The 27,198-nt window shown below is 45.5% G+C and overlaps 1 protein-coding gene across 1 annotated transcript in view; it reads left to right on the top strand.

The window, feature by feature from the left end:
• Window positions 1–27,198, top strand: part of LOC146187423 (methionine aminopeptidase 1D, mitochondrial) — a 37,626-nt gene that overhangs the window by 4,647 nt on the left and 5,781 nt on the right. The window contains exons 3-5 of the mRNA XM_084607679.1: window positions 913–1,079; window positions 8,993–9,090; window positions 26,383–26,430. Coding sequence (XP_084463805.1) covers window positions 913–1,079; window positions 8,993–9,090; window positions 26,383–26,430 — 313 coding nt within the window. The remainder of the gene's footprint in view (window positions 1–912; window positions 1,080–8,992; window positions 9,091–26,382; window positions 26,431–27,198) is intronic.

Below are 27,198 nucleotides of genomic sequence, written 5' to 3'. Positions count from 1 at the left end.
TGTATGTTGTGCAAATTATGTTTTTGTAAATGACACCCTGAGCAGGGAAAGCGCCAAAACGCTGCACACTGAATCATTGTTGTGAGCATGCTTTTACTGTGAAACCAAGTTGCAGTAGTCCTGCTGTCCTGTTTTGAAATTGCATGTGATTGTTCATTATTGACACCTTTGCTCGTGTGACCTGTATGGTTAACCTCTGAAGGGTTTGGTGCAATTGATGCTTGAAGTAGCTCATTCAAAATACCAGCAATGCATCACCAAGCATACTTTGCAGTCAGTGCAGTTGCGACTGAAGCTATTTCTTGCTTACCACATATGTCTTCGGTTGAATATTCCCTCTTACACACTATGGGCACTTCAGCTTTCATATTTTATTTTAGTGTCACTTCAATTATAGGTCTTTTTTGTGTAGGAGCACCCTTCTTGCTAAACCGATCTGAACATATCTGCAGTGCAGACAAATAGAATGGGTTTTTGGTATCTCAACATATTCTGCTCTTTAGTGTTGTCCCTGCTTCTATGTTTGTAAGCACATTCGGTGATGCTTTTTTGTAAGGCACAGTATTGCAATTTTTTTTCTTTTTCTGGCCATCATCTGGCGTGATGTTACACATTAAAGCATCATGACCCTTAACAATAAGACCTAATGTAAGAGCTGGCAAGTTAAGCACTTGCAAAATTTCACTTGGCTAGAAATCGATGTATTTCTTTAACTGATATTTGAATTTTTTTACTGACACGCCATTCTTTCTTGTGTTTTGTTTCTTTTACTGATTGCAGCCATGGGCACAGGTTGGCACAAGTTGGCTACGTAAGCAGTGATTTTCAGTGTGTATTCTGAGGTTGCCCCCATGCCTACTTTCAATCTCAAAAACTGGATGATGCAGCACTTGTGTGACATTTACCTCTCAGGTGTTTTACAATGGCTACCACGGGGACTGTGCTGAGACCCTGGCCGTGGGTCACTCTGTGGATGACAGGGGCAAGGCCCTTGTACTCACAGCTCGGGAGTGCCTCGAGAGAGCCATCGGTGTGTGTGGCCCTGGTCAGAAGCTCAGCCAGATTGGCCGAGTCATCAGGTGACACCGGCGTTCCACTCATGCAATCTCTTGGCTGTCGCCGACTTCTTGTGCTGCGTGTTAACTGAAAATGAGGCTATGTGTAATTAGCTGTTGATATCTTTGCATGACAACTTTGCATGAGAAAAAAAAAAAGAAGGAATGCACGTAAGTGTTATGGTATTCATATTAAAACTGTACTAAAGTTTAAAGAAACACACCAAGAAGAGCAGAGCCTACAGGATAACTATGTGCCATTCTTCTCTCTATGTCTCACCATTTTGAGCGAGTTTTCAGTATGAATAGCTGCCATGGCTAATGCTCTACATTGTTGAGCTGTTGCATAGTCAGTCTTGTTTCTTTGCTGGCCTGGCCTGTTGCATGACAAAGTGAAATCGTCTGCAGCCAAGCACTGAACGTTTAATTTTATTTCATCAAATTGCACAGTTAAAGCAACATATAGCCAGCCAAAATTTAACAGAGTCTCAAATCCCTGAGATTTCACATGTGCAGGGCAGGCATTTCTGGCTTCTCCAGCTCCATAGCATTTGGCAACCATTCCAGTTTCCTTCGCAGCTGTAGCCAGATGAAGTGCATATTTCAAGGATTTTGAGAGCACTGCCATTGTCTGTATAAAAAACTCTTGGGCCTTACATTGACCAAGCTTGATATGTACAAAAAATCTGTCTTACTGGCACATGGCTGCAGTGGTACTGTTGCATGTGAGTGGTGGACCGCTAGAAGTCGAAGTTAGCATGAAGGCATTTTTGGCTTGTTGGTAACACACATCAAACAAAAACAGTGCAGGGACAGGACACAGGGACGAGAAAAGACACAAACGAGCTTTTCACACACGAGATGCAAGCTATTTTGGTCTGACTCGGCAAGTGCCATTAGACAAAGAACGCTTTTAAGACTGGCTTAGCACTGGTGATGGAGAGAATTTTGATAGAGTCCTTTTCACAATGAGAGGCTTTGAATGCTGTGGCACACTTATATATTTATCATATACCAAGCAGGAGAGGCAAACTAAAATACAAATACAGTAAACACTCGTTACAAGAGACGTGGTTACAAGAGACACTTGAAAATTGTTTGGTTGGGTTTCCTATGTTTGCCATGTTAGCAACATTGCATACAAGAGACACTCTATTGCTAAAGGCAACTTTTAAAAGTTCCTAGGGCAAATTCATCACTATTTAGAAGAGACACAGCCCAGATATGCTCATGCAATGCAGCTGGCTAGCACCAACTTGTAAGTGTGGCAGTTTAGATTCCCTTAGCTAAATTCTGTTCTATATCAGTGCCCTTTTTTTGTTACAATATGTCAGGAACTGAGCAGTCAAAATGCCCCTTTTTTTCAGTCAAATAGGAATGTGATGCTAGTGACTTAAACAACGGGGACATTTTGACTTCCCAGTCAAAAAAAGGCACTCCATCTCGGTTCCTGACGTATTGCAACAAAAGAAAGGACACTGATATGAAAAAGAATTTAGCTAAGGGAATCTAAACTGCTGCACATACAAGTTCGCAAGATTTTTGGTTACAAGAGACTGTGGTTACAAAGAGACATCTTTTTCAGGTTCCTTGAGTGTCTCTTGTAACAAGGTCTTACAGTAATTTGATGTAATAGGTTTCCTGCTTCACGGTTCTTTATCCGTCAAAGGCCTTTCATTCCACATTCAATACAAGACTTCTTGCTTACATCACCTCTGTCCATTCGGTCTTGGAATCCGCTAACGTAGCTTGGTTTTCTCACACTAAAAGCAATGTCAAAACAATTGAAATGGTGCAAAGGAAAGCCATGCTCTTTATATTCAACTGCTGTGGCCACATGCATTCACCCACAGATGTTTTACGAACGGCAGGGTTTCACAAGCTGTCCAGCCATGCTAAACTACGTCGCATAAAGTTTTTGCATTTACTGCTTAATAATGCATTAGAGATGTCCCCTACAGATTTTGTTCATATTAACCATACAAGAAAAACACGTCACAAGCATGTGCTCACCCTTGAAGAATTTTTTTGTCACAGTAATACCTTTTTTAATTTCATTTTTCCACAAGTTGTCTGAGATTGGAATACCCTATATCCTTTAGTCGCAGCCCAGGCAACCAGATACACATTTATTAGGCTGGCTAAGAGCTTCGTACCTACGTTCTTCTAACCGTAACCTTGATAATAATCTTCTAATGAAGTGTTTCAGTGTTTCTGTTATATACAAGTGTCATCCTCAGTGTATTACATGATTACTTTATTTATTGTTACACTGTGCTCTTCACCCTTATTTTGTTCTGTTTTACCTTGCTTATGTTTATTTTAGTTGGTGAAGATTCAAACCTTAGAAACTGAAATTTTACCTGTACAGTTTGCCCTCTCCTGTAATAATTCTGAAAGGGATTGACAGTATTTCAAAATAACAGTAATAATAATAATAACAGTGCACAGCACTGCGCTCAACATTCAGTGAACAAAATAATGAATAGGAACAGGCAAAATTATGAGTGTCACTGTGCGTGATATTGTGAGGCTAACCGTTGGTGTGGACAGTCCTGCTCTCTCACTTGCGTAGCTGATGGGCAGAGAGAGAGAGAGAACACTTTATGTAATGCAAAAAAGAAAAATAATCTAGAGCTCCCGTGGTTGGGTCCTCAGTCCGGGACTTCCGTGGCCATTGCTGCCCTGCCATAGCCTCCTTTATACTCTCTGTGCCTGTCAACGCGCCGCGCGAACAATAGAGCGGCGCCGTTGGGTAAAGTTGCGTGGCGCTGCCGCTCCTCTCGCTGAGGGCGCCACTGATGTATGGGCCAAGGCGCACGGGTACGAACATCGGCGCGGGGCGGGAGCGCTGTTATTCGCTAGCGTGATAACTGTTCCTAAGCATGAATCGTGCATATTCAGCATATTTACTTGTAAGGCCGACATCCACTAGGCATAACAAGTGATCATGATACTTGTTAGGCGGTAACACCAATGCTATATGGCATTTAATGTCAGGCAGTTTCAAAAAATTGCGCATGGCTCGAAAAACTGCATGGCTCCTCCACTAGCACCAATGGTAATCGAAAAATTACAGTGCTAGTCTAAGCTGCAATAAAACAAAATTTAAGAAGAAAAGCGCCATAATTTATTTGCACATTTCACAACCGCAATTGTGCTACAAGACTACCATGTAGAAGTGGTGTGATGAATAGTTGCCACAAGTAGGAAAAAATGTTCACGGTGACTGCTGTCACTGATAGCACTTCAGAAGCCAGCTTAATTTACAGTAAGAAGAACCTGTAAGGAGAACAATTTTGGTATCAGCTGTTACTTTCAATGATTAAGCGCGTCATACAAACATTTTTTTTTTTAACTTAAAAAACAAGAACATACGCGTTGCATCTTTCCGTTTCGATCACTCCAAAATATAATCGTCACAATAGGCAAAGCTTGAGTTTTTATTTTTTCACAGAATTGCGCAGTTAGCGAAACAAAAATTACTGCGCGGGAGCACATGTAACATACCACACAGACGAGCTAACCAGGGAGGAAGTTAGCATCGCTGTCCATAAAATACACGTGCACATTTAATATTATTATTACCTTACTGACGCGTAATAAACACACTTCTGGTGCTGTTATTATTTTTCATGGGCCTTAATGCAGTTGAGTAGGAGTTTTGCGGTTTCCGATGCTAGAGAGGAACAGCGATTTAGTTGACAAGGAAAACTAATATAGGCTTTGCACAATTTGGTTTAACTCACTTCAAAGTAGTCGTCTTCACAATAGGTAGATCTTGTGTTTCTATTTTATCACAAAATTTCGTAATTAGCTTATACTGCAAAAAAAAAAAAAAAAAAAAGAAGAAAAAAAAAAAAACAACCTTCGCAGGAGCACATCTAACACACTAGCTAGGCAGGGAACCAATTAGCATTGCAGTCCAGAAAGCACAGGTGCACATCTAACATTACTATTGCAGTATTAGTTACAAAGTGCTCATTCAGAACCCTGATTAACAACAAACCTCAAGCAATCAGACCATTTATTCTTTCTTTTGAATAGATATGCCAAGAATTAGACATAGGTACGGGATTCTCTTCCAAATATTGCCTGAAAACCCAGTCCACTGCCCCCCTGGTACCATTTCCCTGCTGTACACGACTTTACATTGACACAGTTCCGTAAGAAACAAACACCACATGAACACATAGTACAGGAGTTCTTGGCACTAAATGACAAATGCAGAGATTACACAGCGTTCTATACAGATGGGTCTAAAACAGTATCTCACGTTGGAAGTTCTGTGGTACAAGAAAAATGGGGAAAAATAGTACAATTACCGGATTTCTCATCAATTTTCACAGCTGAATGTCACGCTATTTCTTTGGCGGTAGAAAAAATATTAAGGACAGGTTTTGAAAATAGCATCATTTATACCGATTCTCTCAGCGTTATCACAGCATTAAATCATAGAAATGCTACAGAACCTTTAATCGGAAACATCATTCATAATATAATGGCCGCAGAATTACAGGGGCATACAATTAAACTCTGTTGGGTACCAAGCCACGTTGGAATCAGCGGCAATGAGAGCTGATGCATGTGCTGCAGCAGCCCGTCATACTAAAATACAGCCAGTCAACATACCACATAAAGATGTTCTAAGACTTGTAAAGAGAAAACTCAGAGTAAAATGGCAGAGCTCATGGAACAACGAAATAAATAATAAATTGCACCTTTTCAAGTCGATCATTCAAGAATGGAAATCGTGCAGTCACCAAAAACGCTTCATCGAAGTCATTTTATGTCGTCTTCGCATCGGACACACTCATCTGACACATAGCTTCATTCCAAAGAAAGAAGACAGAAAGATGCGGAGGTGAACTAACAATAAACCACGTCCTACTTTCGTGCACTGACCTAGATAATTTTTTGGACGTTTTTATACATAACAGATCCCTCTTTATCCCAGCCTGCTGTTCGGAGAAGACCCACTTGTCGAAGTTGAAAAATGTTATCCGTTTTTTAAAGGATGCAAAGCTCCTGAACAAACTCTAAGAAAAAAATAATAATAATATATATATATATATATATATATATATATATATATATATACCACTCCTTATGCACAAAATAAAAACAAACCTTGTTCCTGGCGCATGTTAGCGTGAGTTGCTTATGCGCCAAAAAACCCAATACAATGCAGTATTGATGCTTAATAAACACTGTGTTTGGTGCTTGCACTATTTTTTACAAGCCTCAAAGCAGCTGAACACTTCGCAGCTATCGCCGGAAGGACCAAGCAAAGCTGGCACTTGCCAGTTGGTGCAATGCTGTATTCCTGCAGCATCCGAAGGCAGATAAAAGCAGAAACATGACCTTACATACTGCAAAACAGTCCACGAAACAGCGAGAAAGCGGCAGCGCGTGGCTATCCGGACCGCTTTGCAACACAGCCCACCCGGCACTCGCCTGGCGAGGGTGACCTACGTCGCTGTCGCCATCTCTCGGCAGCCAGCGGCGTAACTTGTCAACGGAGGAGGAGCAGCGGCGACGGTCGCGGAGCGCGGAGTTGACAGGCACAGAGTGTATAAAGGAGGCTATGGCCCTGTTGGCCCGTTCAATCAGCCAAAGCTGGTCTTTCGACTCCGAACTGGACAGCGCAGCCTCCCACTGCTCCGGCGTGGCGTTGTGAATTATTGGCACTGCATCTATTTTCTGGCAGGCCCATGTGATATGATAAATTGTCGGTTTCTGTCCACACCAGGGACACGTGTCCCTGTATACGGTCGGGTGTATCTTGCTGTATAAAGACGGGCATGGATAAGAATTTGTTTGTAGCTGCCACCAAGACACTGACTGCTCCCTGTTTAACAACTTGTGGGGCGGAGGATACCGTCTTCTGGTCCCCCGGTAGTGCACCAAAATGTCTGCGTAGGTACGAGTCACTGCCTCGGGTCTCTTCGGCCTCTGACCTCCCTCGGTTTGCATAACCTCGAGCTATGAGATCGGCCTGGATGTTCCCGTAATGTCGCCGTGCCCTGGAGTCCAAAGTACGAATTGTTTTGTGTTGCCTATCCCACCGGCCTTCAAGATGGCGGCTGCCTTTTTGCCAATCCTGCCGTTGGCGAATCGGTCATTACTACCAGCGAACGCCCTCAGCGACCGCTAGAGCAATAGCGGCCTCCTCGGCGTCAGACATGGTGCAGTTCCATAACGAGGCGCTCATTTTCTCCTTTAGCGGGAAATCTACAACTGTCACCACCGCATCTCTTTCGTTAGAATACATCGCCGCGTCTACATAGATGGTGTTCTTGTTCTGATAGGTCTTGGCTAATGCTTCCACCTGGCCCTACGCCTACCCTGATGAACGACAGGATGCATGTTTTTGGGAATTGGCGCTACTACAAACGTAAACCGGATCGCATCCAATATGTCTATCGTCCGTTCGATCTCCAGCATGTGATCATGATAGCCTAGTCTTCGGAGGAGAGCTCGTCCTGCCGTAGTGCATTGTAGCCTCATCTTCTAAGAGACAAGCTGCGCTTCCCTGTGCTCTTCGTATGTGTTTGTTAAGCCAAGGGTCATTAAATTCGCATTTGCCGTTCTTATTGACAGCCCCAGCGCTGTCTTGTACGCCTTCTTGAGGATCAATTCCACTTGCTCTTTCTCCGTCTGGCTCAGGTGTTGATAGGGAAGACTGTACGTGGCTCTGCTTACCACAAGTGCCCGCACTAACTTGAGCGTGTCTTCCTCCTTCATCCCCTTTCTTCTGTAGGTCACTCGCCTAATCATTCTCGTTATCTGGGCTGAAGATCCAGATAGCAATCTGATCGTGTGGTTTCACCTCTGATTGGATTGAATCCACATTCCCAACACTCTCAGCACGTGCACTTCTGGTATGCGAGCCCCGGCTAGCATAACGGTGAGGTTAACTTTACTGTCGTATCGGGGCCTATATACTCTGAGAATTTCAGATTTTTCGGGCAAACACGAAAGTCCCCTAGCCCTTGCGTAGCTGTCGACACAGTCCGCGGCTGCTTGTGTAACCTGTTGCGTAACCCAGGTCTGTGTCCAGGTTTCTGGTGAGCAAAATAATGGCAGAGAGTGCAATATTTGCTGCAATGTTAGAAGGGGGTTACAGTGAGTGTACTGACCCAAGGGGGTAGAACATCACTCATTGGACACCCCATGCCGCTTCTCTACAGAAAAATTTGCTGTCTCATTTGTGGATGCTGGGTGAGGCTGATGCCAACAATTCTTGCACCTTTCCCCTCCCCTTCCTTCTTGTAATGGTAAGCTTGACTGAGGCATGATGGTTACCAGGCCATTTTTCTCGCTACAACTGCCCTCTTCTCACAGTGTGACTTGGCTACTACTGTGTGTTTTCTTTGACTAAGCATGTGGAACCATGTATGGACAAAGTTGAGGTCTTAGCATGTAAACATTAGCTTCCTTCCTGCAGTAAAAGCAAGGAATTGCTTTGTAATAATAATAATAATAATAATAATAATAATAATAATAATACTACTACTTCTCTGAAAAATAAATGAACTGAATTGAATTGAATTCATTGTTGTGGTGAGATGGCTCCCGCATGGCAATGGAAAGAGGAAGGAGCATGTTGAGCAAGCAAAGCAGAGGACGCATGGAAGTGAATTTGTGTCTCCTGTCAGTCTCTGGATAGATCCTTGCACTAAAAAATTTGTCACACAAAAATGCTTTTGTAGACACATAGCAGGTGGTAGGGAAGACGGCTGCACACTCACTGGAGGTGGTGTCTCGGTAAAAAGTTTCCCTTGAATAATGCAATCAGGGCACTTTTGTTTGTGCACTATGCGTGGGGTGTATTTCATTGTTTGAGATTTTCGTCCACTCAAGTTCTCCTAGTTTGATGCTCGACTCAGTCAAAGGCAATTGTGACACAGTCTTTTCTTTTTTTTTCTTTTAAGCATTGTTGCATCCCAGGCTGGTTTCACAGTTGTGCCCGCATTCTGTGGCCATGGAATTGGCACCTACTTTCACGGACCCCCTGACATCTACCATTTTGGTACGTATGCTACCTTTGCCTGGGCTGTTTTGGTTATGTGGCTAGCATCTATAGCCATTATTAAAGGAATATGGAGAAGCAAGGAAGGTATGGGTGGAGTCACCTTTGGCTTGCCTCTATATCATAGCCATCAAGAAATTAACTTGACCCTTAGGAGTCTGTCACAAATTTCTGCCTTTACGGTCAACAGAGGCACGGGATCCCTTTCACGGTTGCCCGTCGTCCCTCTATGAGGTTTGAGAACACAGTTAAAAGCTATGCCGGTCAACCCGTGAATTACATGTGTCGGTGTGTGACTGAGGAATAAGCCCAAGAAAGTCACTTTTTGTTTACAACAATGGGATATTTATAGCTAGTAGTACTAATTACACTGCATAATAATAACAAAACAAAAACAAAACGCCATGACACAATAGGGATAAAAGACGACTCGGTAAATGACAAGAGGGAAAGCCAATAATGAACAAAGCGCTGCAATGAAAGAAGACTATAAAGATAACAAAGCAAGTATTCCAGATATAATAAGTAGGAGCAAAAGTTACACAGAAAACACAGCAAAAAAAATAAGCCAAGTCAAGGTTTAAGCAAAGGCGAAAACAATATTCAATTAACTGACAGTCTGTGGCAAAAAGGAATTCTCACGGCTTTCTAGTTCGATGAGGCGTTGTAGTTGCAGATACCCCTCCTGATACCATCACCATCACATGGGTTCCTGGGCATGAGGACATCCTCAGAAATGAGGGCGTTCATGCGTTTGCCCGAGAACTAACCTTCCGGGCGCCGGTAGATGTCCTCCCCAAACCTTCATTATACATCACCATCGAACCTCTTGACTACACTACAATTGTTCACTACTATCGTCGTTGCCGTGCCACGTTCCCGCCACCACATCACACGCTTTCTCACTTCGACAGCACGTACTGGCGACAACTCCAAACGCATTCGTTTCCATCTCCTCAATTTGCCCACATATTTCACCCCACTGACTTCCCACCATACTGCACCACATGCAACGCCACCCCGCCCACCCTCTATCATTACTTATGGGAATGCCCACATCCCATCCGTGTTCTTCCTGTCAAACACTCCACCCCCTCCTCCTGGGAAGCTGCCCTTCTAGCCACGCAACCTGCAGATCAGTTACGGCTGGTCGAGCGGGCTAAGCTAGAAGGAACAGCCAGAGGGCTCCTGGACTAAGAGGTCCTCCTGGGAGTGTTTACTTTTTTTTTTTTTAAATAAAGTTTTTTCCTCCTCCTCCTCCTTGCAGAGTTGAACAGTAACGGCAGCCGCACAAGAGGAGAAACGATGAGTTGATCAAGGGCTCTGTAAAAAACAATACGCTTTCACAGAGCGGCCGCGAGAGAGGCCCGGAAGACAGAATTTTCTCAGAGCGCACTACCGTGGGCGTGCTGCTGTCTGCCTTTTTATACTCTCAGCTGTTTGCGCTGCAGCCGCGTCAAATATTACGCGCTTGCATGGTCGCTGCCCTGAAGTGTCATTTCGAAGCATGCTCGGAGGAGCGGGGAGATCACGCAAGTTTCGTTCTATATACGAGGCAGGAGATCCCGTAAGTTCCGCTCTGTATATGAGGTAGCTTGTGACAGAGAGATTAGGCATGTCTTACTCAGCAATGAAGGTATGCCAGTCCAGGCATATCTTTCAAGGTTATATCCAGTCCTTTCTTTTTGCTGGACATCAAAACCTTTCCTAACACAGGCCTTTTGCAGATTCTGTTTTCTGAAGAGGGACCTCAAATTCGGTCTGTAATCTTCACTGCAATGGCCAGCTATGGCAACGTTCTCATTGCTTGCAGTTCATAGAACTGACCCTTGCAAGGTCAGTTCCATGAAATTTAATTATTGCCAGATATGTTTGCATGGTAGTCAACCCAGCAGGCCACTATAGAGAAGAAAGTGCAGCACGGACACTGCTTTGAGCGCTGTCATATGGTCATTGAACAACCTGTAGAATTTGAAGCACCACAGTGTTACTGTGAAATAATAATAATAATAATAATAATAATAATAATAATTGGTTCACAACAAACGAAAGACGCAGTATCTGCCACCTTTGTATCTGTGGACACCTGAACCGTGCCATAAGGGAAGGGAGGAAGTTGGGAGTGAAAGTGGAAAGAGAGAAATAAGTGTCCTTGGGGCGGGGGGTGGAGGACTAGAGAATAATTTCGACCACCTGGGGATTTTTAACATGCGCTGACAGCGTTCGGTTGGGGATCGAAGGGATGTTACTGTGCAACAGTAGATGATTTTGCAGCATACAAATTCTCACTTAGTTTTTCACTGCAGCGACCGCAAAATTGCTAAAACTTCTTGACTGCGAATGTTTAAGGTTCTACAGTCTGCTGGTTGCACAGCAAATAGTACAACAAATTGCTGTACAATTTGCGGGGCAGGTTGGTGTTTGTTATCAGTTGGTACTTATTCATTATAAATGGGGGGGGGGGGGGCAGAATAGAATGCTGATTTCAAACATGCATTTCGATTTCATATATTTCATCTTGAGGAAAAGATACCGTAAAATAACTATCCTAATTAGGTCTTTTTTTACGAGCCGTAATGGTAATTTCTCATTAAAAAAGACGTCTTTTAGAAACGTGCATGCATTTCAAAAGGTCTATTGTGCCTCCTGAAGCTTTCTTTTCTTTCTTAATACTAGCAATTAGACATTTTAGCTAATTAATACCATATACTTTTTTCCAACTTTGGTATTTAGTTATGATCAAGAAAATGACAATATATGAATTTCCTTAGCTTTAGCATGTACGGTGGACATTTTGAAATGTGTGCATGGTTCTAAAAGAGGTCATTTTAAGGAGGAATTACTGTAATAGCCCGTATGAAATAGACATATTATTTTGCCATATATTTGATGTCAGCATTCTATTCTGCACTTTCATGCTAAGTTTCAACAAGATATTCTGAATATTAAAGAAAAAATTTTTAGGATCCTTATCTACCATTCAGTGCTGCTCGGGCCCCTGGGCTATGTGACTAAAAAGATTCACGAATTTTTTTAGGTGCGATAGGAACTCTCGTAGGGGAGGCTGCGTCCTTCTCGCTATCAGAAAAGAATTTATTGCTGTTCCAGTCACTGTTACTTCATTTCTCGAGTGCGTTTTAGTCTCAGTGCGGTGCGGAGCAACTAACATTATATTCGGTGTTTTTTATCGTCCCCCCGATCTAGTGACTGGCTTTTCGCAAGAATTTTCTCGAATTCTGAGTGAGATATGTACACGTTTTCCCAACAGTAAGTTGATCATCTTCGGCGACTTTAACTTTCCAAGCATTAACTGGAACTCATTGGCCGTCCCTCCCAGTAACACTGAAGCTCATGCTTTTCTCCACTCCTGTCTTGATTTTTCGTTAACACAGCTCGTTCATTTGCCTACGCGATCCTCAACTAGTTCTGCTAACATTTTGGACCTTGTGTTGTCAACCGATACCGGTATCTGCTCCAACTTAAATCACCTGGATGGGCTTTCTGACCAAGCCATTATAACTGGCAATCTTTCTTGCTCTTTCAACGAAAAGAACATAAAAACTAAACAAATCCGATGCTACAATAAAGGAGACTATGTGTCTATTAATAACAAACTGCATCTTTTTTCCCTGGAGTTCCTGGATGATTTGTTATCTCGCTCTGTTGAAGAAAATTGGACACTTTTCAAAGATACCCTCAGTGACCTTATCAATAACTTCATCCCAATAGTTACAATAAAAGAGGATAAATGTGCACCTTGGTTCAACCAACGGCTTCGTCGACTAAGTAATAAAAAGAAGTGCCTTTACAGGCAAGCAAATAAGAACCATCTTTCGAGTGTGTGGAAAAAATACAAGGAATGCGACAAGCTTTACCAAACGTGTCTCAAGTCAACCATGCACTGCTTTTCATTAAGGACTTATCATCTATGTTATCAAATAACCCTCGCCGTTTCTGGAAAGTGATAAACCCAAATAGCAATCCCGATATAATTCTTACTGATAATGATGGGATTCCAGTTCAGCTATTTAACGACGCATTCTCTTCCGTTTTCACTAATGAAGACACCTCGTCAGCGCCCAGCTTAAATAATTTTCCTAACATATCAATGTCCGAAATATTAGTCAGTCAAACTGGTATATTATGCCTACTTAATAATCTTAAGATTTCTACCAGTTCTGACCAACATGGCTTCAATCATAAAATACTCAAAAGCACATCGCACTCCATTTGTTCAATAATAACTGCTCTGTTCTCTCAATCATTATCATCTGGTCTCATACCTCATGACTGCCGGGTTGCCAAAGTAATACCGATCTTCAAAACCGGTGATCGTTCTTCTCCACTTAATTATTGCCCTATCTCACTAACGAATACTTTCTACAAACTTCTTGAACATGTCATTCACAGTCAAATTTTTATGTACCTGGAAAATAATAGCATAATTTTCAAACACCAGCACGGTTTTCGCAAGGGCTTCTCTTGTGACACACAACTCGCCGGATTCGTTCATTAATTGCATTCTTGATGCTGGTGGTCAAATTGATGCCGTTTTTCTCGATTTTTCAAAAGCTTTCGACCGTGTTCCTCATCATAGGCTTATACTCAAACTAACTCAGTTGAATATTCACCCTACTGTTGTTACTTAAATTGTGGACTTCCTCAGCGCTAGACTTCAGTTCACCTCCATTAATAACTACAACTCCACTCACTCTAAAGTCACTTCTGGGGTACCACAGGGGAGCGTCCTTGGCCCACTCCTTTTTTTAATATATAATAATGACCTACCCAACTCTGTGTCTTCTCGAATTAGGCTCTTTGCCGATGACCTGCGTAATATACCGAAATATTTCTTCTATCACTGACCAACAATGTTTGCAAACTGACCTTGATGCAGTAACTGCATGGTGCACAGCTTGGCTTATGCCACTTAATACTTCCAAAACTAAGTTTTTGTCTTTCACTCGCAGCGCTCGCATTCCCACAACTTATTTTCTAAATAACAACTCTGTCGAACTTGCTACTACCTACAAGTACCTTGGAGTTCATCTGCAATCTGACTTAACATGGCACAACCACATTAATATAACTTTAGCATCCGCCAACCGCTCACTCGGCCTTCTAAAGCACAACCTCAGACAGGCTCCCCCCCACCTGAAGAAACTAGCGTTCCTCTCGCTCATTCGTCCGAAGATTGAATATGCATCAGCCATCTGGGATCCTGAACAAGCCTATCTCATAGCCAACATTGAGTCCTTGCAGAACCGTGCTGCGCGTTTTATTTATTCTGACTACCCACATACTACCAGTGTCACTGACCTAAAAAATCGCGCTGAATTAGAAGACTTGTCTTTCCACCGCAAACTATCACGGCTAGCACTTTTCCATAAACTGTATCACCATACATCACTCCAGCACGATTTTTTCCTATCACCATCAGCCTTCTTTCTACGGCTCGACCATCCGCACAAAGTTAAGCGCATTGCGTGTCGTTCATCTGCATTTGCAAAGTCATTCATACCACGCACTATCATAGAGTGGAACAATCTACCAACACACATAGCCATTGAATCCAACGACTCCATATTTCACGATCTCATCCGCAGCGACATTGACATTTGAAATGTACTCTTTTTGGCAATATGTACACACTGTAGTACGTTCATTTCTGTTATGCCGTATTGTTTTATAAAAACCTATACTTCGTATTCTATTGCTTTCTATAACCTGTTTTTTTATTCTCTAGTGCTTAATTATTTTCCCATGTTATATTTAGCCTGTTTATTGTTCATTTGCTGTTTATAATGTTCCTGTTACATGTTTTTTTTTTTTACACGGACCTGCCCCCTATGTAATACCCTCGAAAGCTTTAGGGGTATGTTGAATAAATAAATAAATAAATTATAAAGCAAATTTCACAGCTATCAACACAGAACTTGAAATATTTTTCTATAATACATTTCTACTGTTCAACCACAGCCGCTGTGTTGAAGTAAACTGGCACTCTTTAGAGAAAAGGTGTCATCTCTGGTTGGCCACTTTGTTCCTGTTATCAAAATTACTAAAGATAAATCCAATCCGTGGTTTACCAGGAGGCTTAAGCAACTGCAAAATAAGAAAAAGCGGTTATATCAGACTGCTAAGCGTGCGTGCACCAGTTCTGCTTGGAAGAAATACAGTGACACACTAAAAACATATTGCTTCGCCTTATCCTCCGCGAAAGATAAGTACTTTTCACACGACCTTCCTTCGCTTATAAAAACTAATTCCAAAAAGTTTTGGAAACAGATATGCCCAGATCGGGGTGGTGGTTCTATATCTCTACAATGTAACAACATTCCAGTTTCAGATATTGGATGCCCAGCAATATTCAACACATACGTTTCATCTGTATTTTCTTCCGAAGATAGCTATAACCTACCGGAGGTACCCGATCTTAATTGCCACTACATGACACCCATTGAAATAACTGAGGAAGGTATCATCTCTCTCATAAATAACCTTAAGGTGTCTCCTTCAGCTGGTGTTGATGGCATTAATTCTAAAATCTTAAAGAATATCATTTCAGTCTCTAGTAAAATTTTATTTCATATTTTTCAGCAATCTTTAACTAGTGGATTGCTGCCCGTGGATTGAAAGATAGCTAAAATAATACTGATTTGTAAAGCAGGAAACAAATCTTCAGCTGAAAATTATCGTCCAATATCTCTCACATGCATCTGTTGTAAAATGCTTGAACACATAATTTCATCTCATGTTTTCAGTCATCTTGAGCAGAACAACTTTTTCTATGTTGATCAACATGAATTTAGGAAGGGTCATTCCTGCGAAACACAGTTATTCGAACAATTGACTTGCATTTCACGAACGAAAAACTTCAAACTGATTGTATATTCCTTGACTTCGCCAAAGCTTTTGACCGGGTAGCTCACTGCCGCTTGATTTCTAAATTATCATCACTCCTTCTAGACTCGTTAACTTTAACATGGCTTCGTAACTTCCTCTCGCATCAGCAACAGTTCGTATTTGTTAACATCATCATCATCATCATCAGCCTGATTATACCCACTGCAGGGCGAAGGCCTCTCCCATATTTCTCCACTTAACCCGGTTCTGTGCTAGCTGCATCCATTTGACCCCTGCGAACTTCTTTATCTCATCCGCCCACCTAACTTTCTGCCGCCCCCTGCTCCGCTTTCCTTCCCTTGGAATCCAGTTTGTTACCCTCAGCGACCATCGGTTATCCTCTCTTCGCACTACATATCCTGCCCATGTCCATTTCTTCTTCTTAATTTCCACTAGAACGTCGGTAATTTGACTTATTTCTCTGACCCACTCTGCACGCTTTCTATCTCTTAATGTTACCCCTACCATTTTTCGTTCCATAGACCTCTGGGTTGTCCTCAACTTAAGTAGAACTCTCTTGGTTAGCCTCCACGTTTCAGCCCCATAGGTGAGTACAGGCAAGATGCAACTGTTATATACTTTCCTCTTTAGCGATACCGGTAAGCTGCTAGTCATAATCTTCGAGTGCTTGCCAAATGCGCTCCATCCCAATCTTATTCTTCTTGTTATTTCCTTTTCATGGTCCGGATCTGCGGTTACTACCTGTCCTAAGTAGACATATTCGCCTATTACTTCCAGTATTTCGCTACCTAATGTAAACTGCTGTTCCTTCTCGAGGCTGTTGAACATTACCTTAGTCGTCTGCATATTGATTTTCAAGCCTACCTTTTTACTTTTCCTGTCTAGGTCATCACTCATTATTTGCAGTTCATCCCCCGAGTTGCTTTGCAAGGCAATGTCATCAGCAAATCGCAAATCGCGAGGATGGCAACATTACTCTAAAGGCAAGGAACAATAATTTCAGAGATATTACTGAGTGCGCGGTAGACGTAGGCGGTAGGATAGTTAGAGAGGATACCGGAAAGCTGTCTAAGGAGACGAAAGATTTGATTAAGAAACGCCAGAGTATGAAAGCTTCCAACCCAACAGACCAGATCGAATTGGCCGAGATATCAAACCTAATCAATAAGCGCAAGGTGGCCGATATAAGGAAGTATAACATGGAGAAAATTGAGCATGCTGTAAAGAACGGGGGAAGCCTTAAAGTGGTAAAGAAGAAATTGGGCATAGGCAAAAACCAGATGTATGCGATAAGGGACAAGGCGGGCAACGTCATCACTAATATGGACAAGATAGTCAAAGTAGCCGAGGAGTTCTATACAGATCTCTACAGTAGCCAAAGTAGTCAGGACCGTAATGAGATTGGCGGTAGGGAAAAACAGTCAGACGTTCCACTAGTGACGAAAGACGAGGTCAAGAAAGCACTAGAAACTATGAAAAGGGGGAAATCAGCTGGAGAGGATCAGATAACTACAGATTTGCTGAAGGACGGGGGGGATATCGTGCTAGAAAAACTGGCCGCCTTGTATACGCAGTGCCTGGTGTCATCGACGGTACCGGAAGCATGGAAGAATGCAAACATTATCCTCATTCACAAGAAAGGGGACTCTAAGGACCTAAAAATTACAGACCAATCAGCTTACTGTCTGTTACATATAAGGTATCTACTAAGGTAATCGCTAATAGAATCAGGACAACCTTAGACTGCAATCAAGCAAAGGATCAAACAGGGTTTCGGAAACGGTACTCTACTATCGATCATATCCATACCATCAATCAGGTGATAGAAAATAGAAAAATGCTCGGAATATAACCAGCCCTTATACATAGCATTCATTGATTACGAAAAAGCATTTGACTCTGTTGAAACCTCGGCGGTGATGCAGGCATTGCGAAATCAGGGGGTAGACGAGCCGTACATGAAAGTGCTGAAAGATATATATAGTGGCTGCACAGCAACCATAGTTCTGCATAAAGAAAGTAACAAAATTGCCATAAAGAAAGGTGTTAGGCAAGGAGACACAATCTCCCCAGTACTATTCACAGCTTGTTTAGAGGAAGTATTCAGAGACTTGGAATGGGAGCAGTTAGGGATAAGGGTAGATGGAGAATACCTCAGTAATTTGTTAACAATCTGTGCTCTAATCTTTCCCCTGTTATCTCCGGTGTGCCGCAAGGTAGCGTGCTCGGACCCTTATTATTTCTTATTTATATAAATGATTTACATAATAATATATCCTCTTGTATGTGAATTTTTGCGGATGATTGCATTATCTACCGCCCTATTAAACGTTCTAATGACCACCTGGCACTCCAATCAGATCTTCTTATTAAGGAATGGTGCAACTCCTGGTTAATGACCCTTTATGTATCGAAGTGCAAAATGTCATTTAGCCACAAACGAAACAATTCCAGCTTTCCATACCGCATTCAATATGATTTACTGACTGACCTATACCATTACAAATACCTCGGTGTTAACCTTTCCTCTGATCTTTCATGTACCTTCCATATTACATCCATATGTGTTGTTGCCTCAAAGTCATTAGGGTACCTACGACGTAATTTCAGAAATTCTCCTGCTAATATTCGTAAACTAGCTTACCTTACTATTGTTCATCCACAACTTGAATTTGCTTCATCCATTTGGTCTCCCTATCTTAACAACATGATCATGCAATAGAATCCATCCAAAATAGGGCAGCACGATTCATATCTCTAAACTATAACTACCATTCAAGTGTCACTGTGATTAAAAGTAACCTTTCTTTAGAATTCTTAGGTACACGCCGCGACATCGCTCTCCTAACACTATTTCACAAGTACGTGTACCCCAATAGATCAAGTTCGCTTCACTTCGATGTTCCATCCTGCACGTCCAAAAGATTGCACAATCACTTCAGTTTCACAAGAATATATAGTGACACATTAGCCTTCAACTCATCAGCACTTCCACGAGCCATCAGATTATGGAATAACCTGCCTGACATTATCGCTTCTCTTCCTAATCTAGAGGCGTTTCATCGCCAACTCATTACATTATATCACTGAAGCCTTCACTTAGCCTTATTTGTCTTATATATACATTTTTATTAAATGTGTTGTAGCTGTTAAATGCCTTTGATGGGTTTTATTTACTTGTGTTTGCCTATGTACTCTTTCCGTTTATTTTTTTCCCCCTTACCATTTTTTTTTCTTTATGCGCTATACCGGGCACTGTGTGCCGCTTGCTTTTTATTGTGCTTAATCTGTGTGTGTACCGTAGTGCTTAAATCTGTGTCGCGTATTTCTTTTTCTTAGCAATATATTTATTTCCGTGTCGTTTCATGGGCTCTTCTGTACTATTTTGTTTGTTCATATATTAATTACCATGCTTTGTATTTATGCCTCTTTCCTTACATTTTATATATATATTGTTATGGCGCATGCCGAGGAGCGCTGCGCCAGAAAAAGAAGAGGCGCGGGACGAGCGCGCGGCGCCAGCGCGAGGGTTAGAGAACAAAAGAAGAGCGCCGGGGCAAGTGGTGTTTGCCTGGTGTCCTCCATTCTTCTGTGTCTATCTCTAGGCGGGCACAGCGTCCCACAACATTTTGGTGGCAGCGGTGGGATCATGCCGCTCACCCGCTCCCAAAGTCAAGGACCCGACGTGCCAGACGACAGGGCTCTGCCACCAGGCGATGGCGCCGACGACGCAGCGGCTGGCGCAGCTAGACCTAGACGCTCGGAGGGGCTCAGTCCTTCGCAGCAGCTGGATGGCGGTATTGAGCGCCTCCTGGATATAGTTACTCAGCGGATGGATGCGTGATAGGCCCGTTTGTCTGCCCAGGCTGTGGAGATGGAAGCTCTCCGGCGCGACTTCCGTCCGTCGTCTTGTGCCAGCCGAGCCGAACACAGGTCATGAGTCTTTAGGCGTCACCGCCATCGCTGCCTCCAGCCCAGCCGTCGCTGGGCCTGCTGTCGTAGCCGCCAATAACGTGCTCGGCTTGGGTACATCATTGGACGTAGTGGAATTACCCACGTTTGATGGCACTATCTCGTGGGATGCTTACCGCATCCAGCTGGAAGGTATTGCGATGGCGAAAGGCTGGGACGAGCAAATGAAGGCATGGATGCTCGTCTTCAAACTGAGAGGCCGTGCAACTTAGCTGCTGCAGAGCGTGCCACCCGACCAGCTGGGCTCTTACACCGTCCTGGTGGGCCTCCTGTCTGACCACTACAGTGCTTCAGGTCAACCCCGTGCGCAGTATCATCGCCTGCGAGCCCGCCGTCAAGAGCCCGGGAAGACATACCAGGACCTCGCCGCCGCCATTGAGCGCCTGGTTCTGCAGTCGCTGCCGGGGGCACCTCAGAACGTCGTGGCCCTGGTCGGCACCGAGGCGTTTGTCGATGCCATCCGACTCCCTGAGGTGCAGCGCTTGGTCCGTTTTGGGTGTCCTGAGTCCGTCCGCGCCGCCATGGCGCTCGCCATCGAGGCGGAATTGAGTTTGTTGGCCACGCGGGGGTCGCCACCGTCTGCCGCGCACCGTCTCGGTGCAGACTCCTCGATTGGCAGTACCTACAGTGGCCTCTAACCGACGCGGGCGTGACGACACCCGCACGACCTGCTTCCGCTGCGGCCTGAGGGGGCACTACGCGAGGGACTGTGCTAGCCTTCCGATGTCTGAAAACGATTTGGCGGAACTCAAGGGGCACCGTTCCGCCGAATAAAGTACGTTCCCACACTCCTTCGTTCTCCTTGTCCCCTCCTTTCATCGGCTTCGATAACAACTGAAGCTCCCTACGTACTCGTCGACGTCGCTCTGCTTGACCGGCACGTAGAGGCACAGTCGACACCGGAGCGGCTGTCAATGTGCTGAACAAATCGTTTATTGTTAACGAGCCCCACCGGCTTCTTCCAGCCGCCAAAAACTGGCTCTTAGCTTTTAACGGCGCCCCGGTGGAGTAAGTCGGACGTGTCATCGTCAATCTGACAGTGCTCGGAAAGACCCTCTCCACCGAGTTTGTTGTAGCAGACAACCCTATTTGGCCAGGGGTCCTCGGGTGCGGGTGGTGCCAGCAAGCCGGAGTCGTCCTTAATTTTATCACAACAGAACCACGGGCGAGCCGTATTCTGCGTGGGCCGGGTTGGCTTAGCCGGATTTCCAGTCTCGGTGTCGCCCTGTGGCAGTCCCTGGTGTCGGCGACCAAGCGTGCCTCAGAATCTGTGCGTTACCTCGCAACGAAGTGGCCACGTCGAGTCAAGCCGATCGACGTCACTACCATGACTGTAGCGTCCGCCGTGACTCTGCCATCGGGTGCGCCAATGTGGATGTATGCCAAGCTTGACAGTCGGATCACAGCGGATGTGCTTTTCGAACCCATCCGGTGTTCAGCTCCAGCCCGTGAGATGACTTCTCCTCGAAGCCTTCTGCCTGTGCTCAAAGGAGAGGCCCACATATTTATGCTTAACATCAGCTGCGCACCTCTCGTACTGACTCCTGGCACTCAATTGGGTACAGCCTCAATCCTGAACTCTGGATCACCGGTTGCGTCTCTGCAACCTGAAGCACCGCCTCAGCACCCTCCAGCGCCGGCGGTCCTACCATGGGAAACATCTAACTTTGGCCCCACCCTCACCGACGCAGAGCTTGCCTTTCTCAAGGCCTTGCTGCTCGAACATCGCAGTTGCTTTGCTCTAAGTGCCGGTGAACTCGGGTGCACTTCCTGGGCCCACCGGATCAACACCGAAAACTGCGGGCCCATTCATCACCAACCTCGCCGTGTAGTGCCAGTCGAACGGAGAGTCATCCAGCAGCACATATGCGACATGCTTGACCAGGGAATCATTGCCCCGTCTTGTAGCCCTTGGTCCTCCCCTGTAGTCCTTGTGCGCAAGAAGGATGGAACACTCCGCTTCTGCATTGATTATCGCAAGTTAAATGCTATTACTCACCTCGACGTGTACCCTCTTCCCCGCCTCGACGATGCACTTGATCGCCTGAAGGGGGCTCGTTATTTTTCCACCCTAGATCTGCTCTCGGGCTACTGGCAGGTGCCTGTTCACCCCGATGATGTGGAAAAGACGGGTTTCGTGACTCCCGACAGCCTTTACCAGTTCAACCGTATGCCCTTCGGTCTCTCGAATGCTCCAGCTACCTTTCAGCACCTCATGGACCGCGTCTTAGGCAATATGAAGTGGACTATGGCGTTCGTCTACCTGGACGACGTAATTGTCTACGCGGCTACGTTTGAAGAACATCAAACGCGACTCAAACTCATCCTCGAAGCCCTCACCTCTGCTGGGCTTCGCTTAAAACCAAAGAAATGTTACTTCGGTTTTGCAGAAGTGACGTACTTGGGTCACGTTGTGAGCCGGCATGGCATCCGTCCTGACCCTGAAAAACTAAAAGCACTTACGGCTTACGAAGCTCCCACCACTGCCAAGGAGCTCAAAAGTTTCCTTGGATTTGCTTTGTATTTCTGTCGTTTCATTCCGGACTTTGCCAAGTGAAGCGCTCCGTTGACCGCCCTGCTGAAGAAGAATGCGTGGAGTTGGACGCCGGTCCAACAGCTCGTGTTCCTTGACGTCAAGCACGCCCTCCTCAAGCCTCCCACATTGGCCCACTACGACGAATCGGCCCCCATCGTCCTACACATGGATGCCTGCCAAGATGGGCTCGGCGCTGGCCTTCTGCAGGAAGACTAGTCTGGTGACCACAATCTTCTAGCTTATGCCAGCCGCCAGCTTTCCGACGTAGAGCGCCGCCGCCACTCTTCCGAACTCGAGTGCCTCGCCGTTGTCTGGGCTGTCGAGAAGTTCCGTCCTTACCTGTACGACCGTCATTTTACCATAGTCACGGACGATAGCGCTCTCACTTGGCTGCAGTCTGCTAAACGCTTAAATGCCAAGATTGCACGCTGATCCCTGCAACTTCAAGAGTACGATTTCACCGTAGTGCATTGGCGCGGTTCTGCCCATCAAGATGCCGATTTCCTTTCTCGCCACCCTTCTCCCGTGACGGCTTTGATGGATTTCAGGACTGCACAAACGCAAGATCCCGACATTGCGGCCATAGTCCAATCCCTTAGCACCGCCGCCGACGCAGGTCTCCGTAAACTGCGCCGGGTCTATCGAATTAAAGATAATCTCTTGTGTCATGTGAGGCGGCTCCGTGGTCAACCACCTGTGTGGTTGCCAGTGGTGCCAGCAACACTGCGGTCGCAAGTCTTGCGCGGCCTACACGACGCTACCACAGCTGGTCACCTTGGTCGCGGCAAGACCTATGCACGAGTATCGGAGCGCTTTTGGTCGCCTAATATGTCCAGAGACATCAAGAAACACGTTGCGTCCTGCTAGATGTGGCAATACCGGAAATCGTCAACACGAATAACCAAGCCACCCCTGCAGGCTTTTTCGCCGCCAAGTTTACCTTTCGAACTGGTTGGACTGGACCATTATGGCCCATTCCCAAAAACGCCCGCCGGAAACAGGTATATTCTGGTTGCGATCGACTACTTTTCCAACTGGGTCGAAGCACTGCCCTTTCCAGACACCTCTTCCGCTTATACCGTTTTGTTTGTGGAACAGCATCTCGTTCTTCGGCATGGTGTGCCCCGACACCTCATCACAGAACGTCGAAGCTGCTTTATGTCCCATGAATTTGAGCGAGCCCCCCGCTCCTTCAGCATTGCACATTCCACTACATTACATCTGTCAGTCATCCCCAGTGCAATAGCCTCGTGGAGCGTGTTAACCGCACCCTCACGGATATACTCGCCTCCTACGTGGCTCCGTCCCGCAGAAACTGGGATCGTTTTGTTTCTGCGGCAGCTTTTGCACTCAACACTGCGAGGCAAGAAACAATGCATGTCACGCCGTTCTCAGTCGTCTATGGCATAACACCCTCCATCCCTCTTGACGCGCAGTTGGGCCTTCCCCATCAGACTGCGTCACCAACTGACTCCGCCCAACGACTTCGTTACGCCTGCCTCTACGCTCAGCGCAACTTTCTCACGGCTCATGCGCGTGTGCAAGTGGCCAATGCGGCAGCACCACCACTTCCCTCCTTCCGGTCCGGTAACTTGGTCCTTGTTTGCCGCACCGTCTGCGCAACTGGCCGTGCCACGAAGCTCATGCCCCGATACCACTGCCCTTACCGTGTCGTTGAACGGCTCGGCCTCGTGACATACCGCCTCGAAGACCTCCCCGAGCATCGACCATGCGGTGTGCACCACATTTTTCCTGAGCATGTGTCAAACATGAAGCGATATGTCAACGGCGCCAGCATTGACTCCGACTTAGATACCACTACTGTCGTCGCCTGCTGCCTCATTGCCTTCCCCACGAAATGCCACCCCATAAGTGGAGCGCTTGCAGCAACTCACCGACACTTTCTTCCCCCCCCCCCCCCCCCCCGCCCCGGTGGAAAGATGTTACGGCGCGCGCCGAGGAGCGCTGCGCCAGAAAAAGAAGAGACGCGGGACGAGCGCGAGACGAGCGCGCAGCGCCAGCGTGAAGGTTAGAGAACAAAAGAAGAGCGCCGGGGTAAGTGGTGTTTGCCTGGTGTTCTCCGTTCATCTGTGTCTATCTCTAGGCAGGCACAGCGTCCCACAACAATATATAGCACTGTATAGGTTTTTCCGTCCCCCTTACACAGTGCCTAATGGGCCTGTAAGGTATTTCAAGTAAATTATTCATGCTATATGGCCGCAAACTCTGGGTCACACGAGAAAGCCTTGGAACATATTTTACTGTGAGGTCTAGGAAGGGAAGGAAGGAGGACCTAGCCCCGCCGGGGTGGTGCAGTGGTTACAGCAGTCAATTACTGTGCCAAAGGATGCGGAATGGAATCCTGGCCTCAACGGTTGCTTTGCGAAAAACAAGGTGCCCTTGTCCTGTGCGGTGTTTGTGCACATTAAAGAACCCCAGGTGGTCAAAATTTCAGGAGTCCTCCACTACGGCGTCTCCCATTGCCCTAGTTGCTTTAGGGGGTTAAAACCCTTAAACTAAACTAAAGGAGGACCTGACAATAACATCTGTTCCACTTCTCATGTGACCTGGTATTCCTGGCTGCATAACATGAGTAATTAATGTGACTGGCCGGTGACCCTCTGTCACGAAATTGGCGCACATTTTTATCAAGCCGGCGCCGCATAGAAATTTCCACAAAGTTCAAGAAAAACCTCCTTCCTCGCACGAGAGAGCGTGTAGCTTTGTACGCGTCGCCGTCGCCCTGTTTCTCATCAACTTTCGATGACGTGACTCATCAGTCTGGAATATGCCAGAGGTCTCCAGAATTTTCTACAGGTCCTAGCCAATGACGACGCGCGGCTCGACGGGAGGAAAAGAGAGCGTTCTAACCAGCGAAGCTAAGTGTGTGTGCGCACTAGCCTTAGTGCATCTTAATAGACAGACGTGGCGCACCCTATTTATTGAGGTCGCGCTGCTTGTGTGGTCGGTCAGTCAGTCAGTGATTGCGGCATGTTCGCAAGGGCGACAACTGGACTCCCGGGGATCACCCACTGCTGGCAAGCCCACGGACCTGCGAGAGAGCGGCGCTCATCTTGCATGGCAGCCACATCGTGACTCTCGAGGCGTCGGACTGCAACAGTGCCCGGTGAACAATTTGGTGTTTGTTTATGTGACTCTCTCGTCTTTGATCTGTGTTGTAAAGCCTGTGTGTTATTGAATTCCTCTCTAGTTGTATGCTTAGCGTTCGTTTTTCTGTGAACCTCTCGTCTGTACATTTTAAGTGTTCTTGTGTGTTCCTCTGTATCTTCTCTTGCTGTGTATAAAGTTTGTTTTGTCTGTTACTTCTGACTCCGACCCTTACTCTGGCTTGAACCGGCGACAGCTGGGCACCAAACGGCCACCCCCTTCTGTCACTACAAGGTAGTTGAATTCCGGCTGAGCTTGCCACGCAGGTCGAGGGCGTCTCCTTTGCGACCGGAACAGCTACCCCCACTCACTCTAAGGGTGTCTGGGAGTGTGTGCACTGTTAAGGGCGCATTGTTAATAATACCTTCTAATTATCAACGGGTGACACCCTCACTGCACTGAACATGTTGAACTGTGCAAAGGGGGGAGACAGGGATGCAGGAAAATGCAGCAGGGTCTGATGCTGGCATCCCAAAGTGGGTTGGCCAGCTGTCTCTTTACAGAGTGAGAGGTAGAAAGAGGCAGTCTACTGTGTACTGTAGGCCTCTGGCTGCTTAGCAATTTGGTTTTGACACTGTCAAATTCCACGCCCTTTCTGTTACAAAAGTTTTGAGGAAGCTTTGTAATAGCACAAGTTTCTAATGAATCTGCATTTTCGAATTCTCTGAATCATGCCATTTTTGCATGCCATTTTTGCAGCTGTATTACATATCTGGCGCTTCGTTTTGTATATTGCTTCTTTCACACAGATAACGATGAAAAGGGAGAGATGGTGGAAGGCCTTGTGTTCACAATTGGTGAGTTCTTTTCACTGTACTAAGTATGAAAGCAGATTGTACGGCAAGAAGTCCTAAGCATGTCTTGTTACATATTTGAACTACACTGAAAAATACTGCCACGCATTACGCAGTGAATGATGGAAAAGAAATAAACGTGACTGGGTGGTGAAGTGAGGAGGCTGACGAAATGCGGGGGGACGTTGGTTCCCGACTAGAGAGGGGGCAAAGCAGCTAAGCAGCAGCTGTGACGAACGGGCAGCGGATCCTGGGCGACTTTCCTAGCCTACCTCCACCAAATATTGTTACGGATGGGATGCATTTATTCACAGCCGAACGCAGATGATGGAGGACGGACTTTAGGTAGAACAGGCAGCCAGGCCAACGTCCCTCGCACTTTGTCAGCCTCATCTTCTCACCACCCAGTTACTTTCAATTCTTTTCCATTAGTGGTTGCGTAGCATGTGACAGTGTCATTTTTTGGCCCTGCTATTCAATGCCGTAGCAGGAAGAGAGAGGCATATCTTGAACACCAGGCATAGTCTGTTTTGAGCACTGTTTACTGCTGGTTCAAGGGGTCCTATCATTCTTAGGCCTTGTTCAGGTTTCTTCATAGCTTGCTGTGTCCTTCTAATGCTTGGGGATGTAAGATAGACATCCCCATAGAAAATAGACAAGATAGAAGATAGAACAAGAGGAAGATGGCTACACAGTATGAAAGGGAACTGAACAAATGTTAAGGGGGAGCCTCATTTCGCGAGCCGAACCAACGTTTCGACAAGTGGACTT

This window comes from Amblyomma maculatum, chromosome 6, assembly GCF_055883805.1.
Source record: "Amblyomma maculatum isolate TAMU_Amacu chromosome 6, ASM5588380v1, whole genome shotgun sequence".
NCBI classification, from domain to species: Eukaryota; Metazoa; Arthropoda; class Arachnida; order Ixodida; family Ixodidae; genus Amblyomma; species Amblyomma maculatum.
This window is presented reverse-complemented; position numbering and strand designations above follow the sequence as displayed.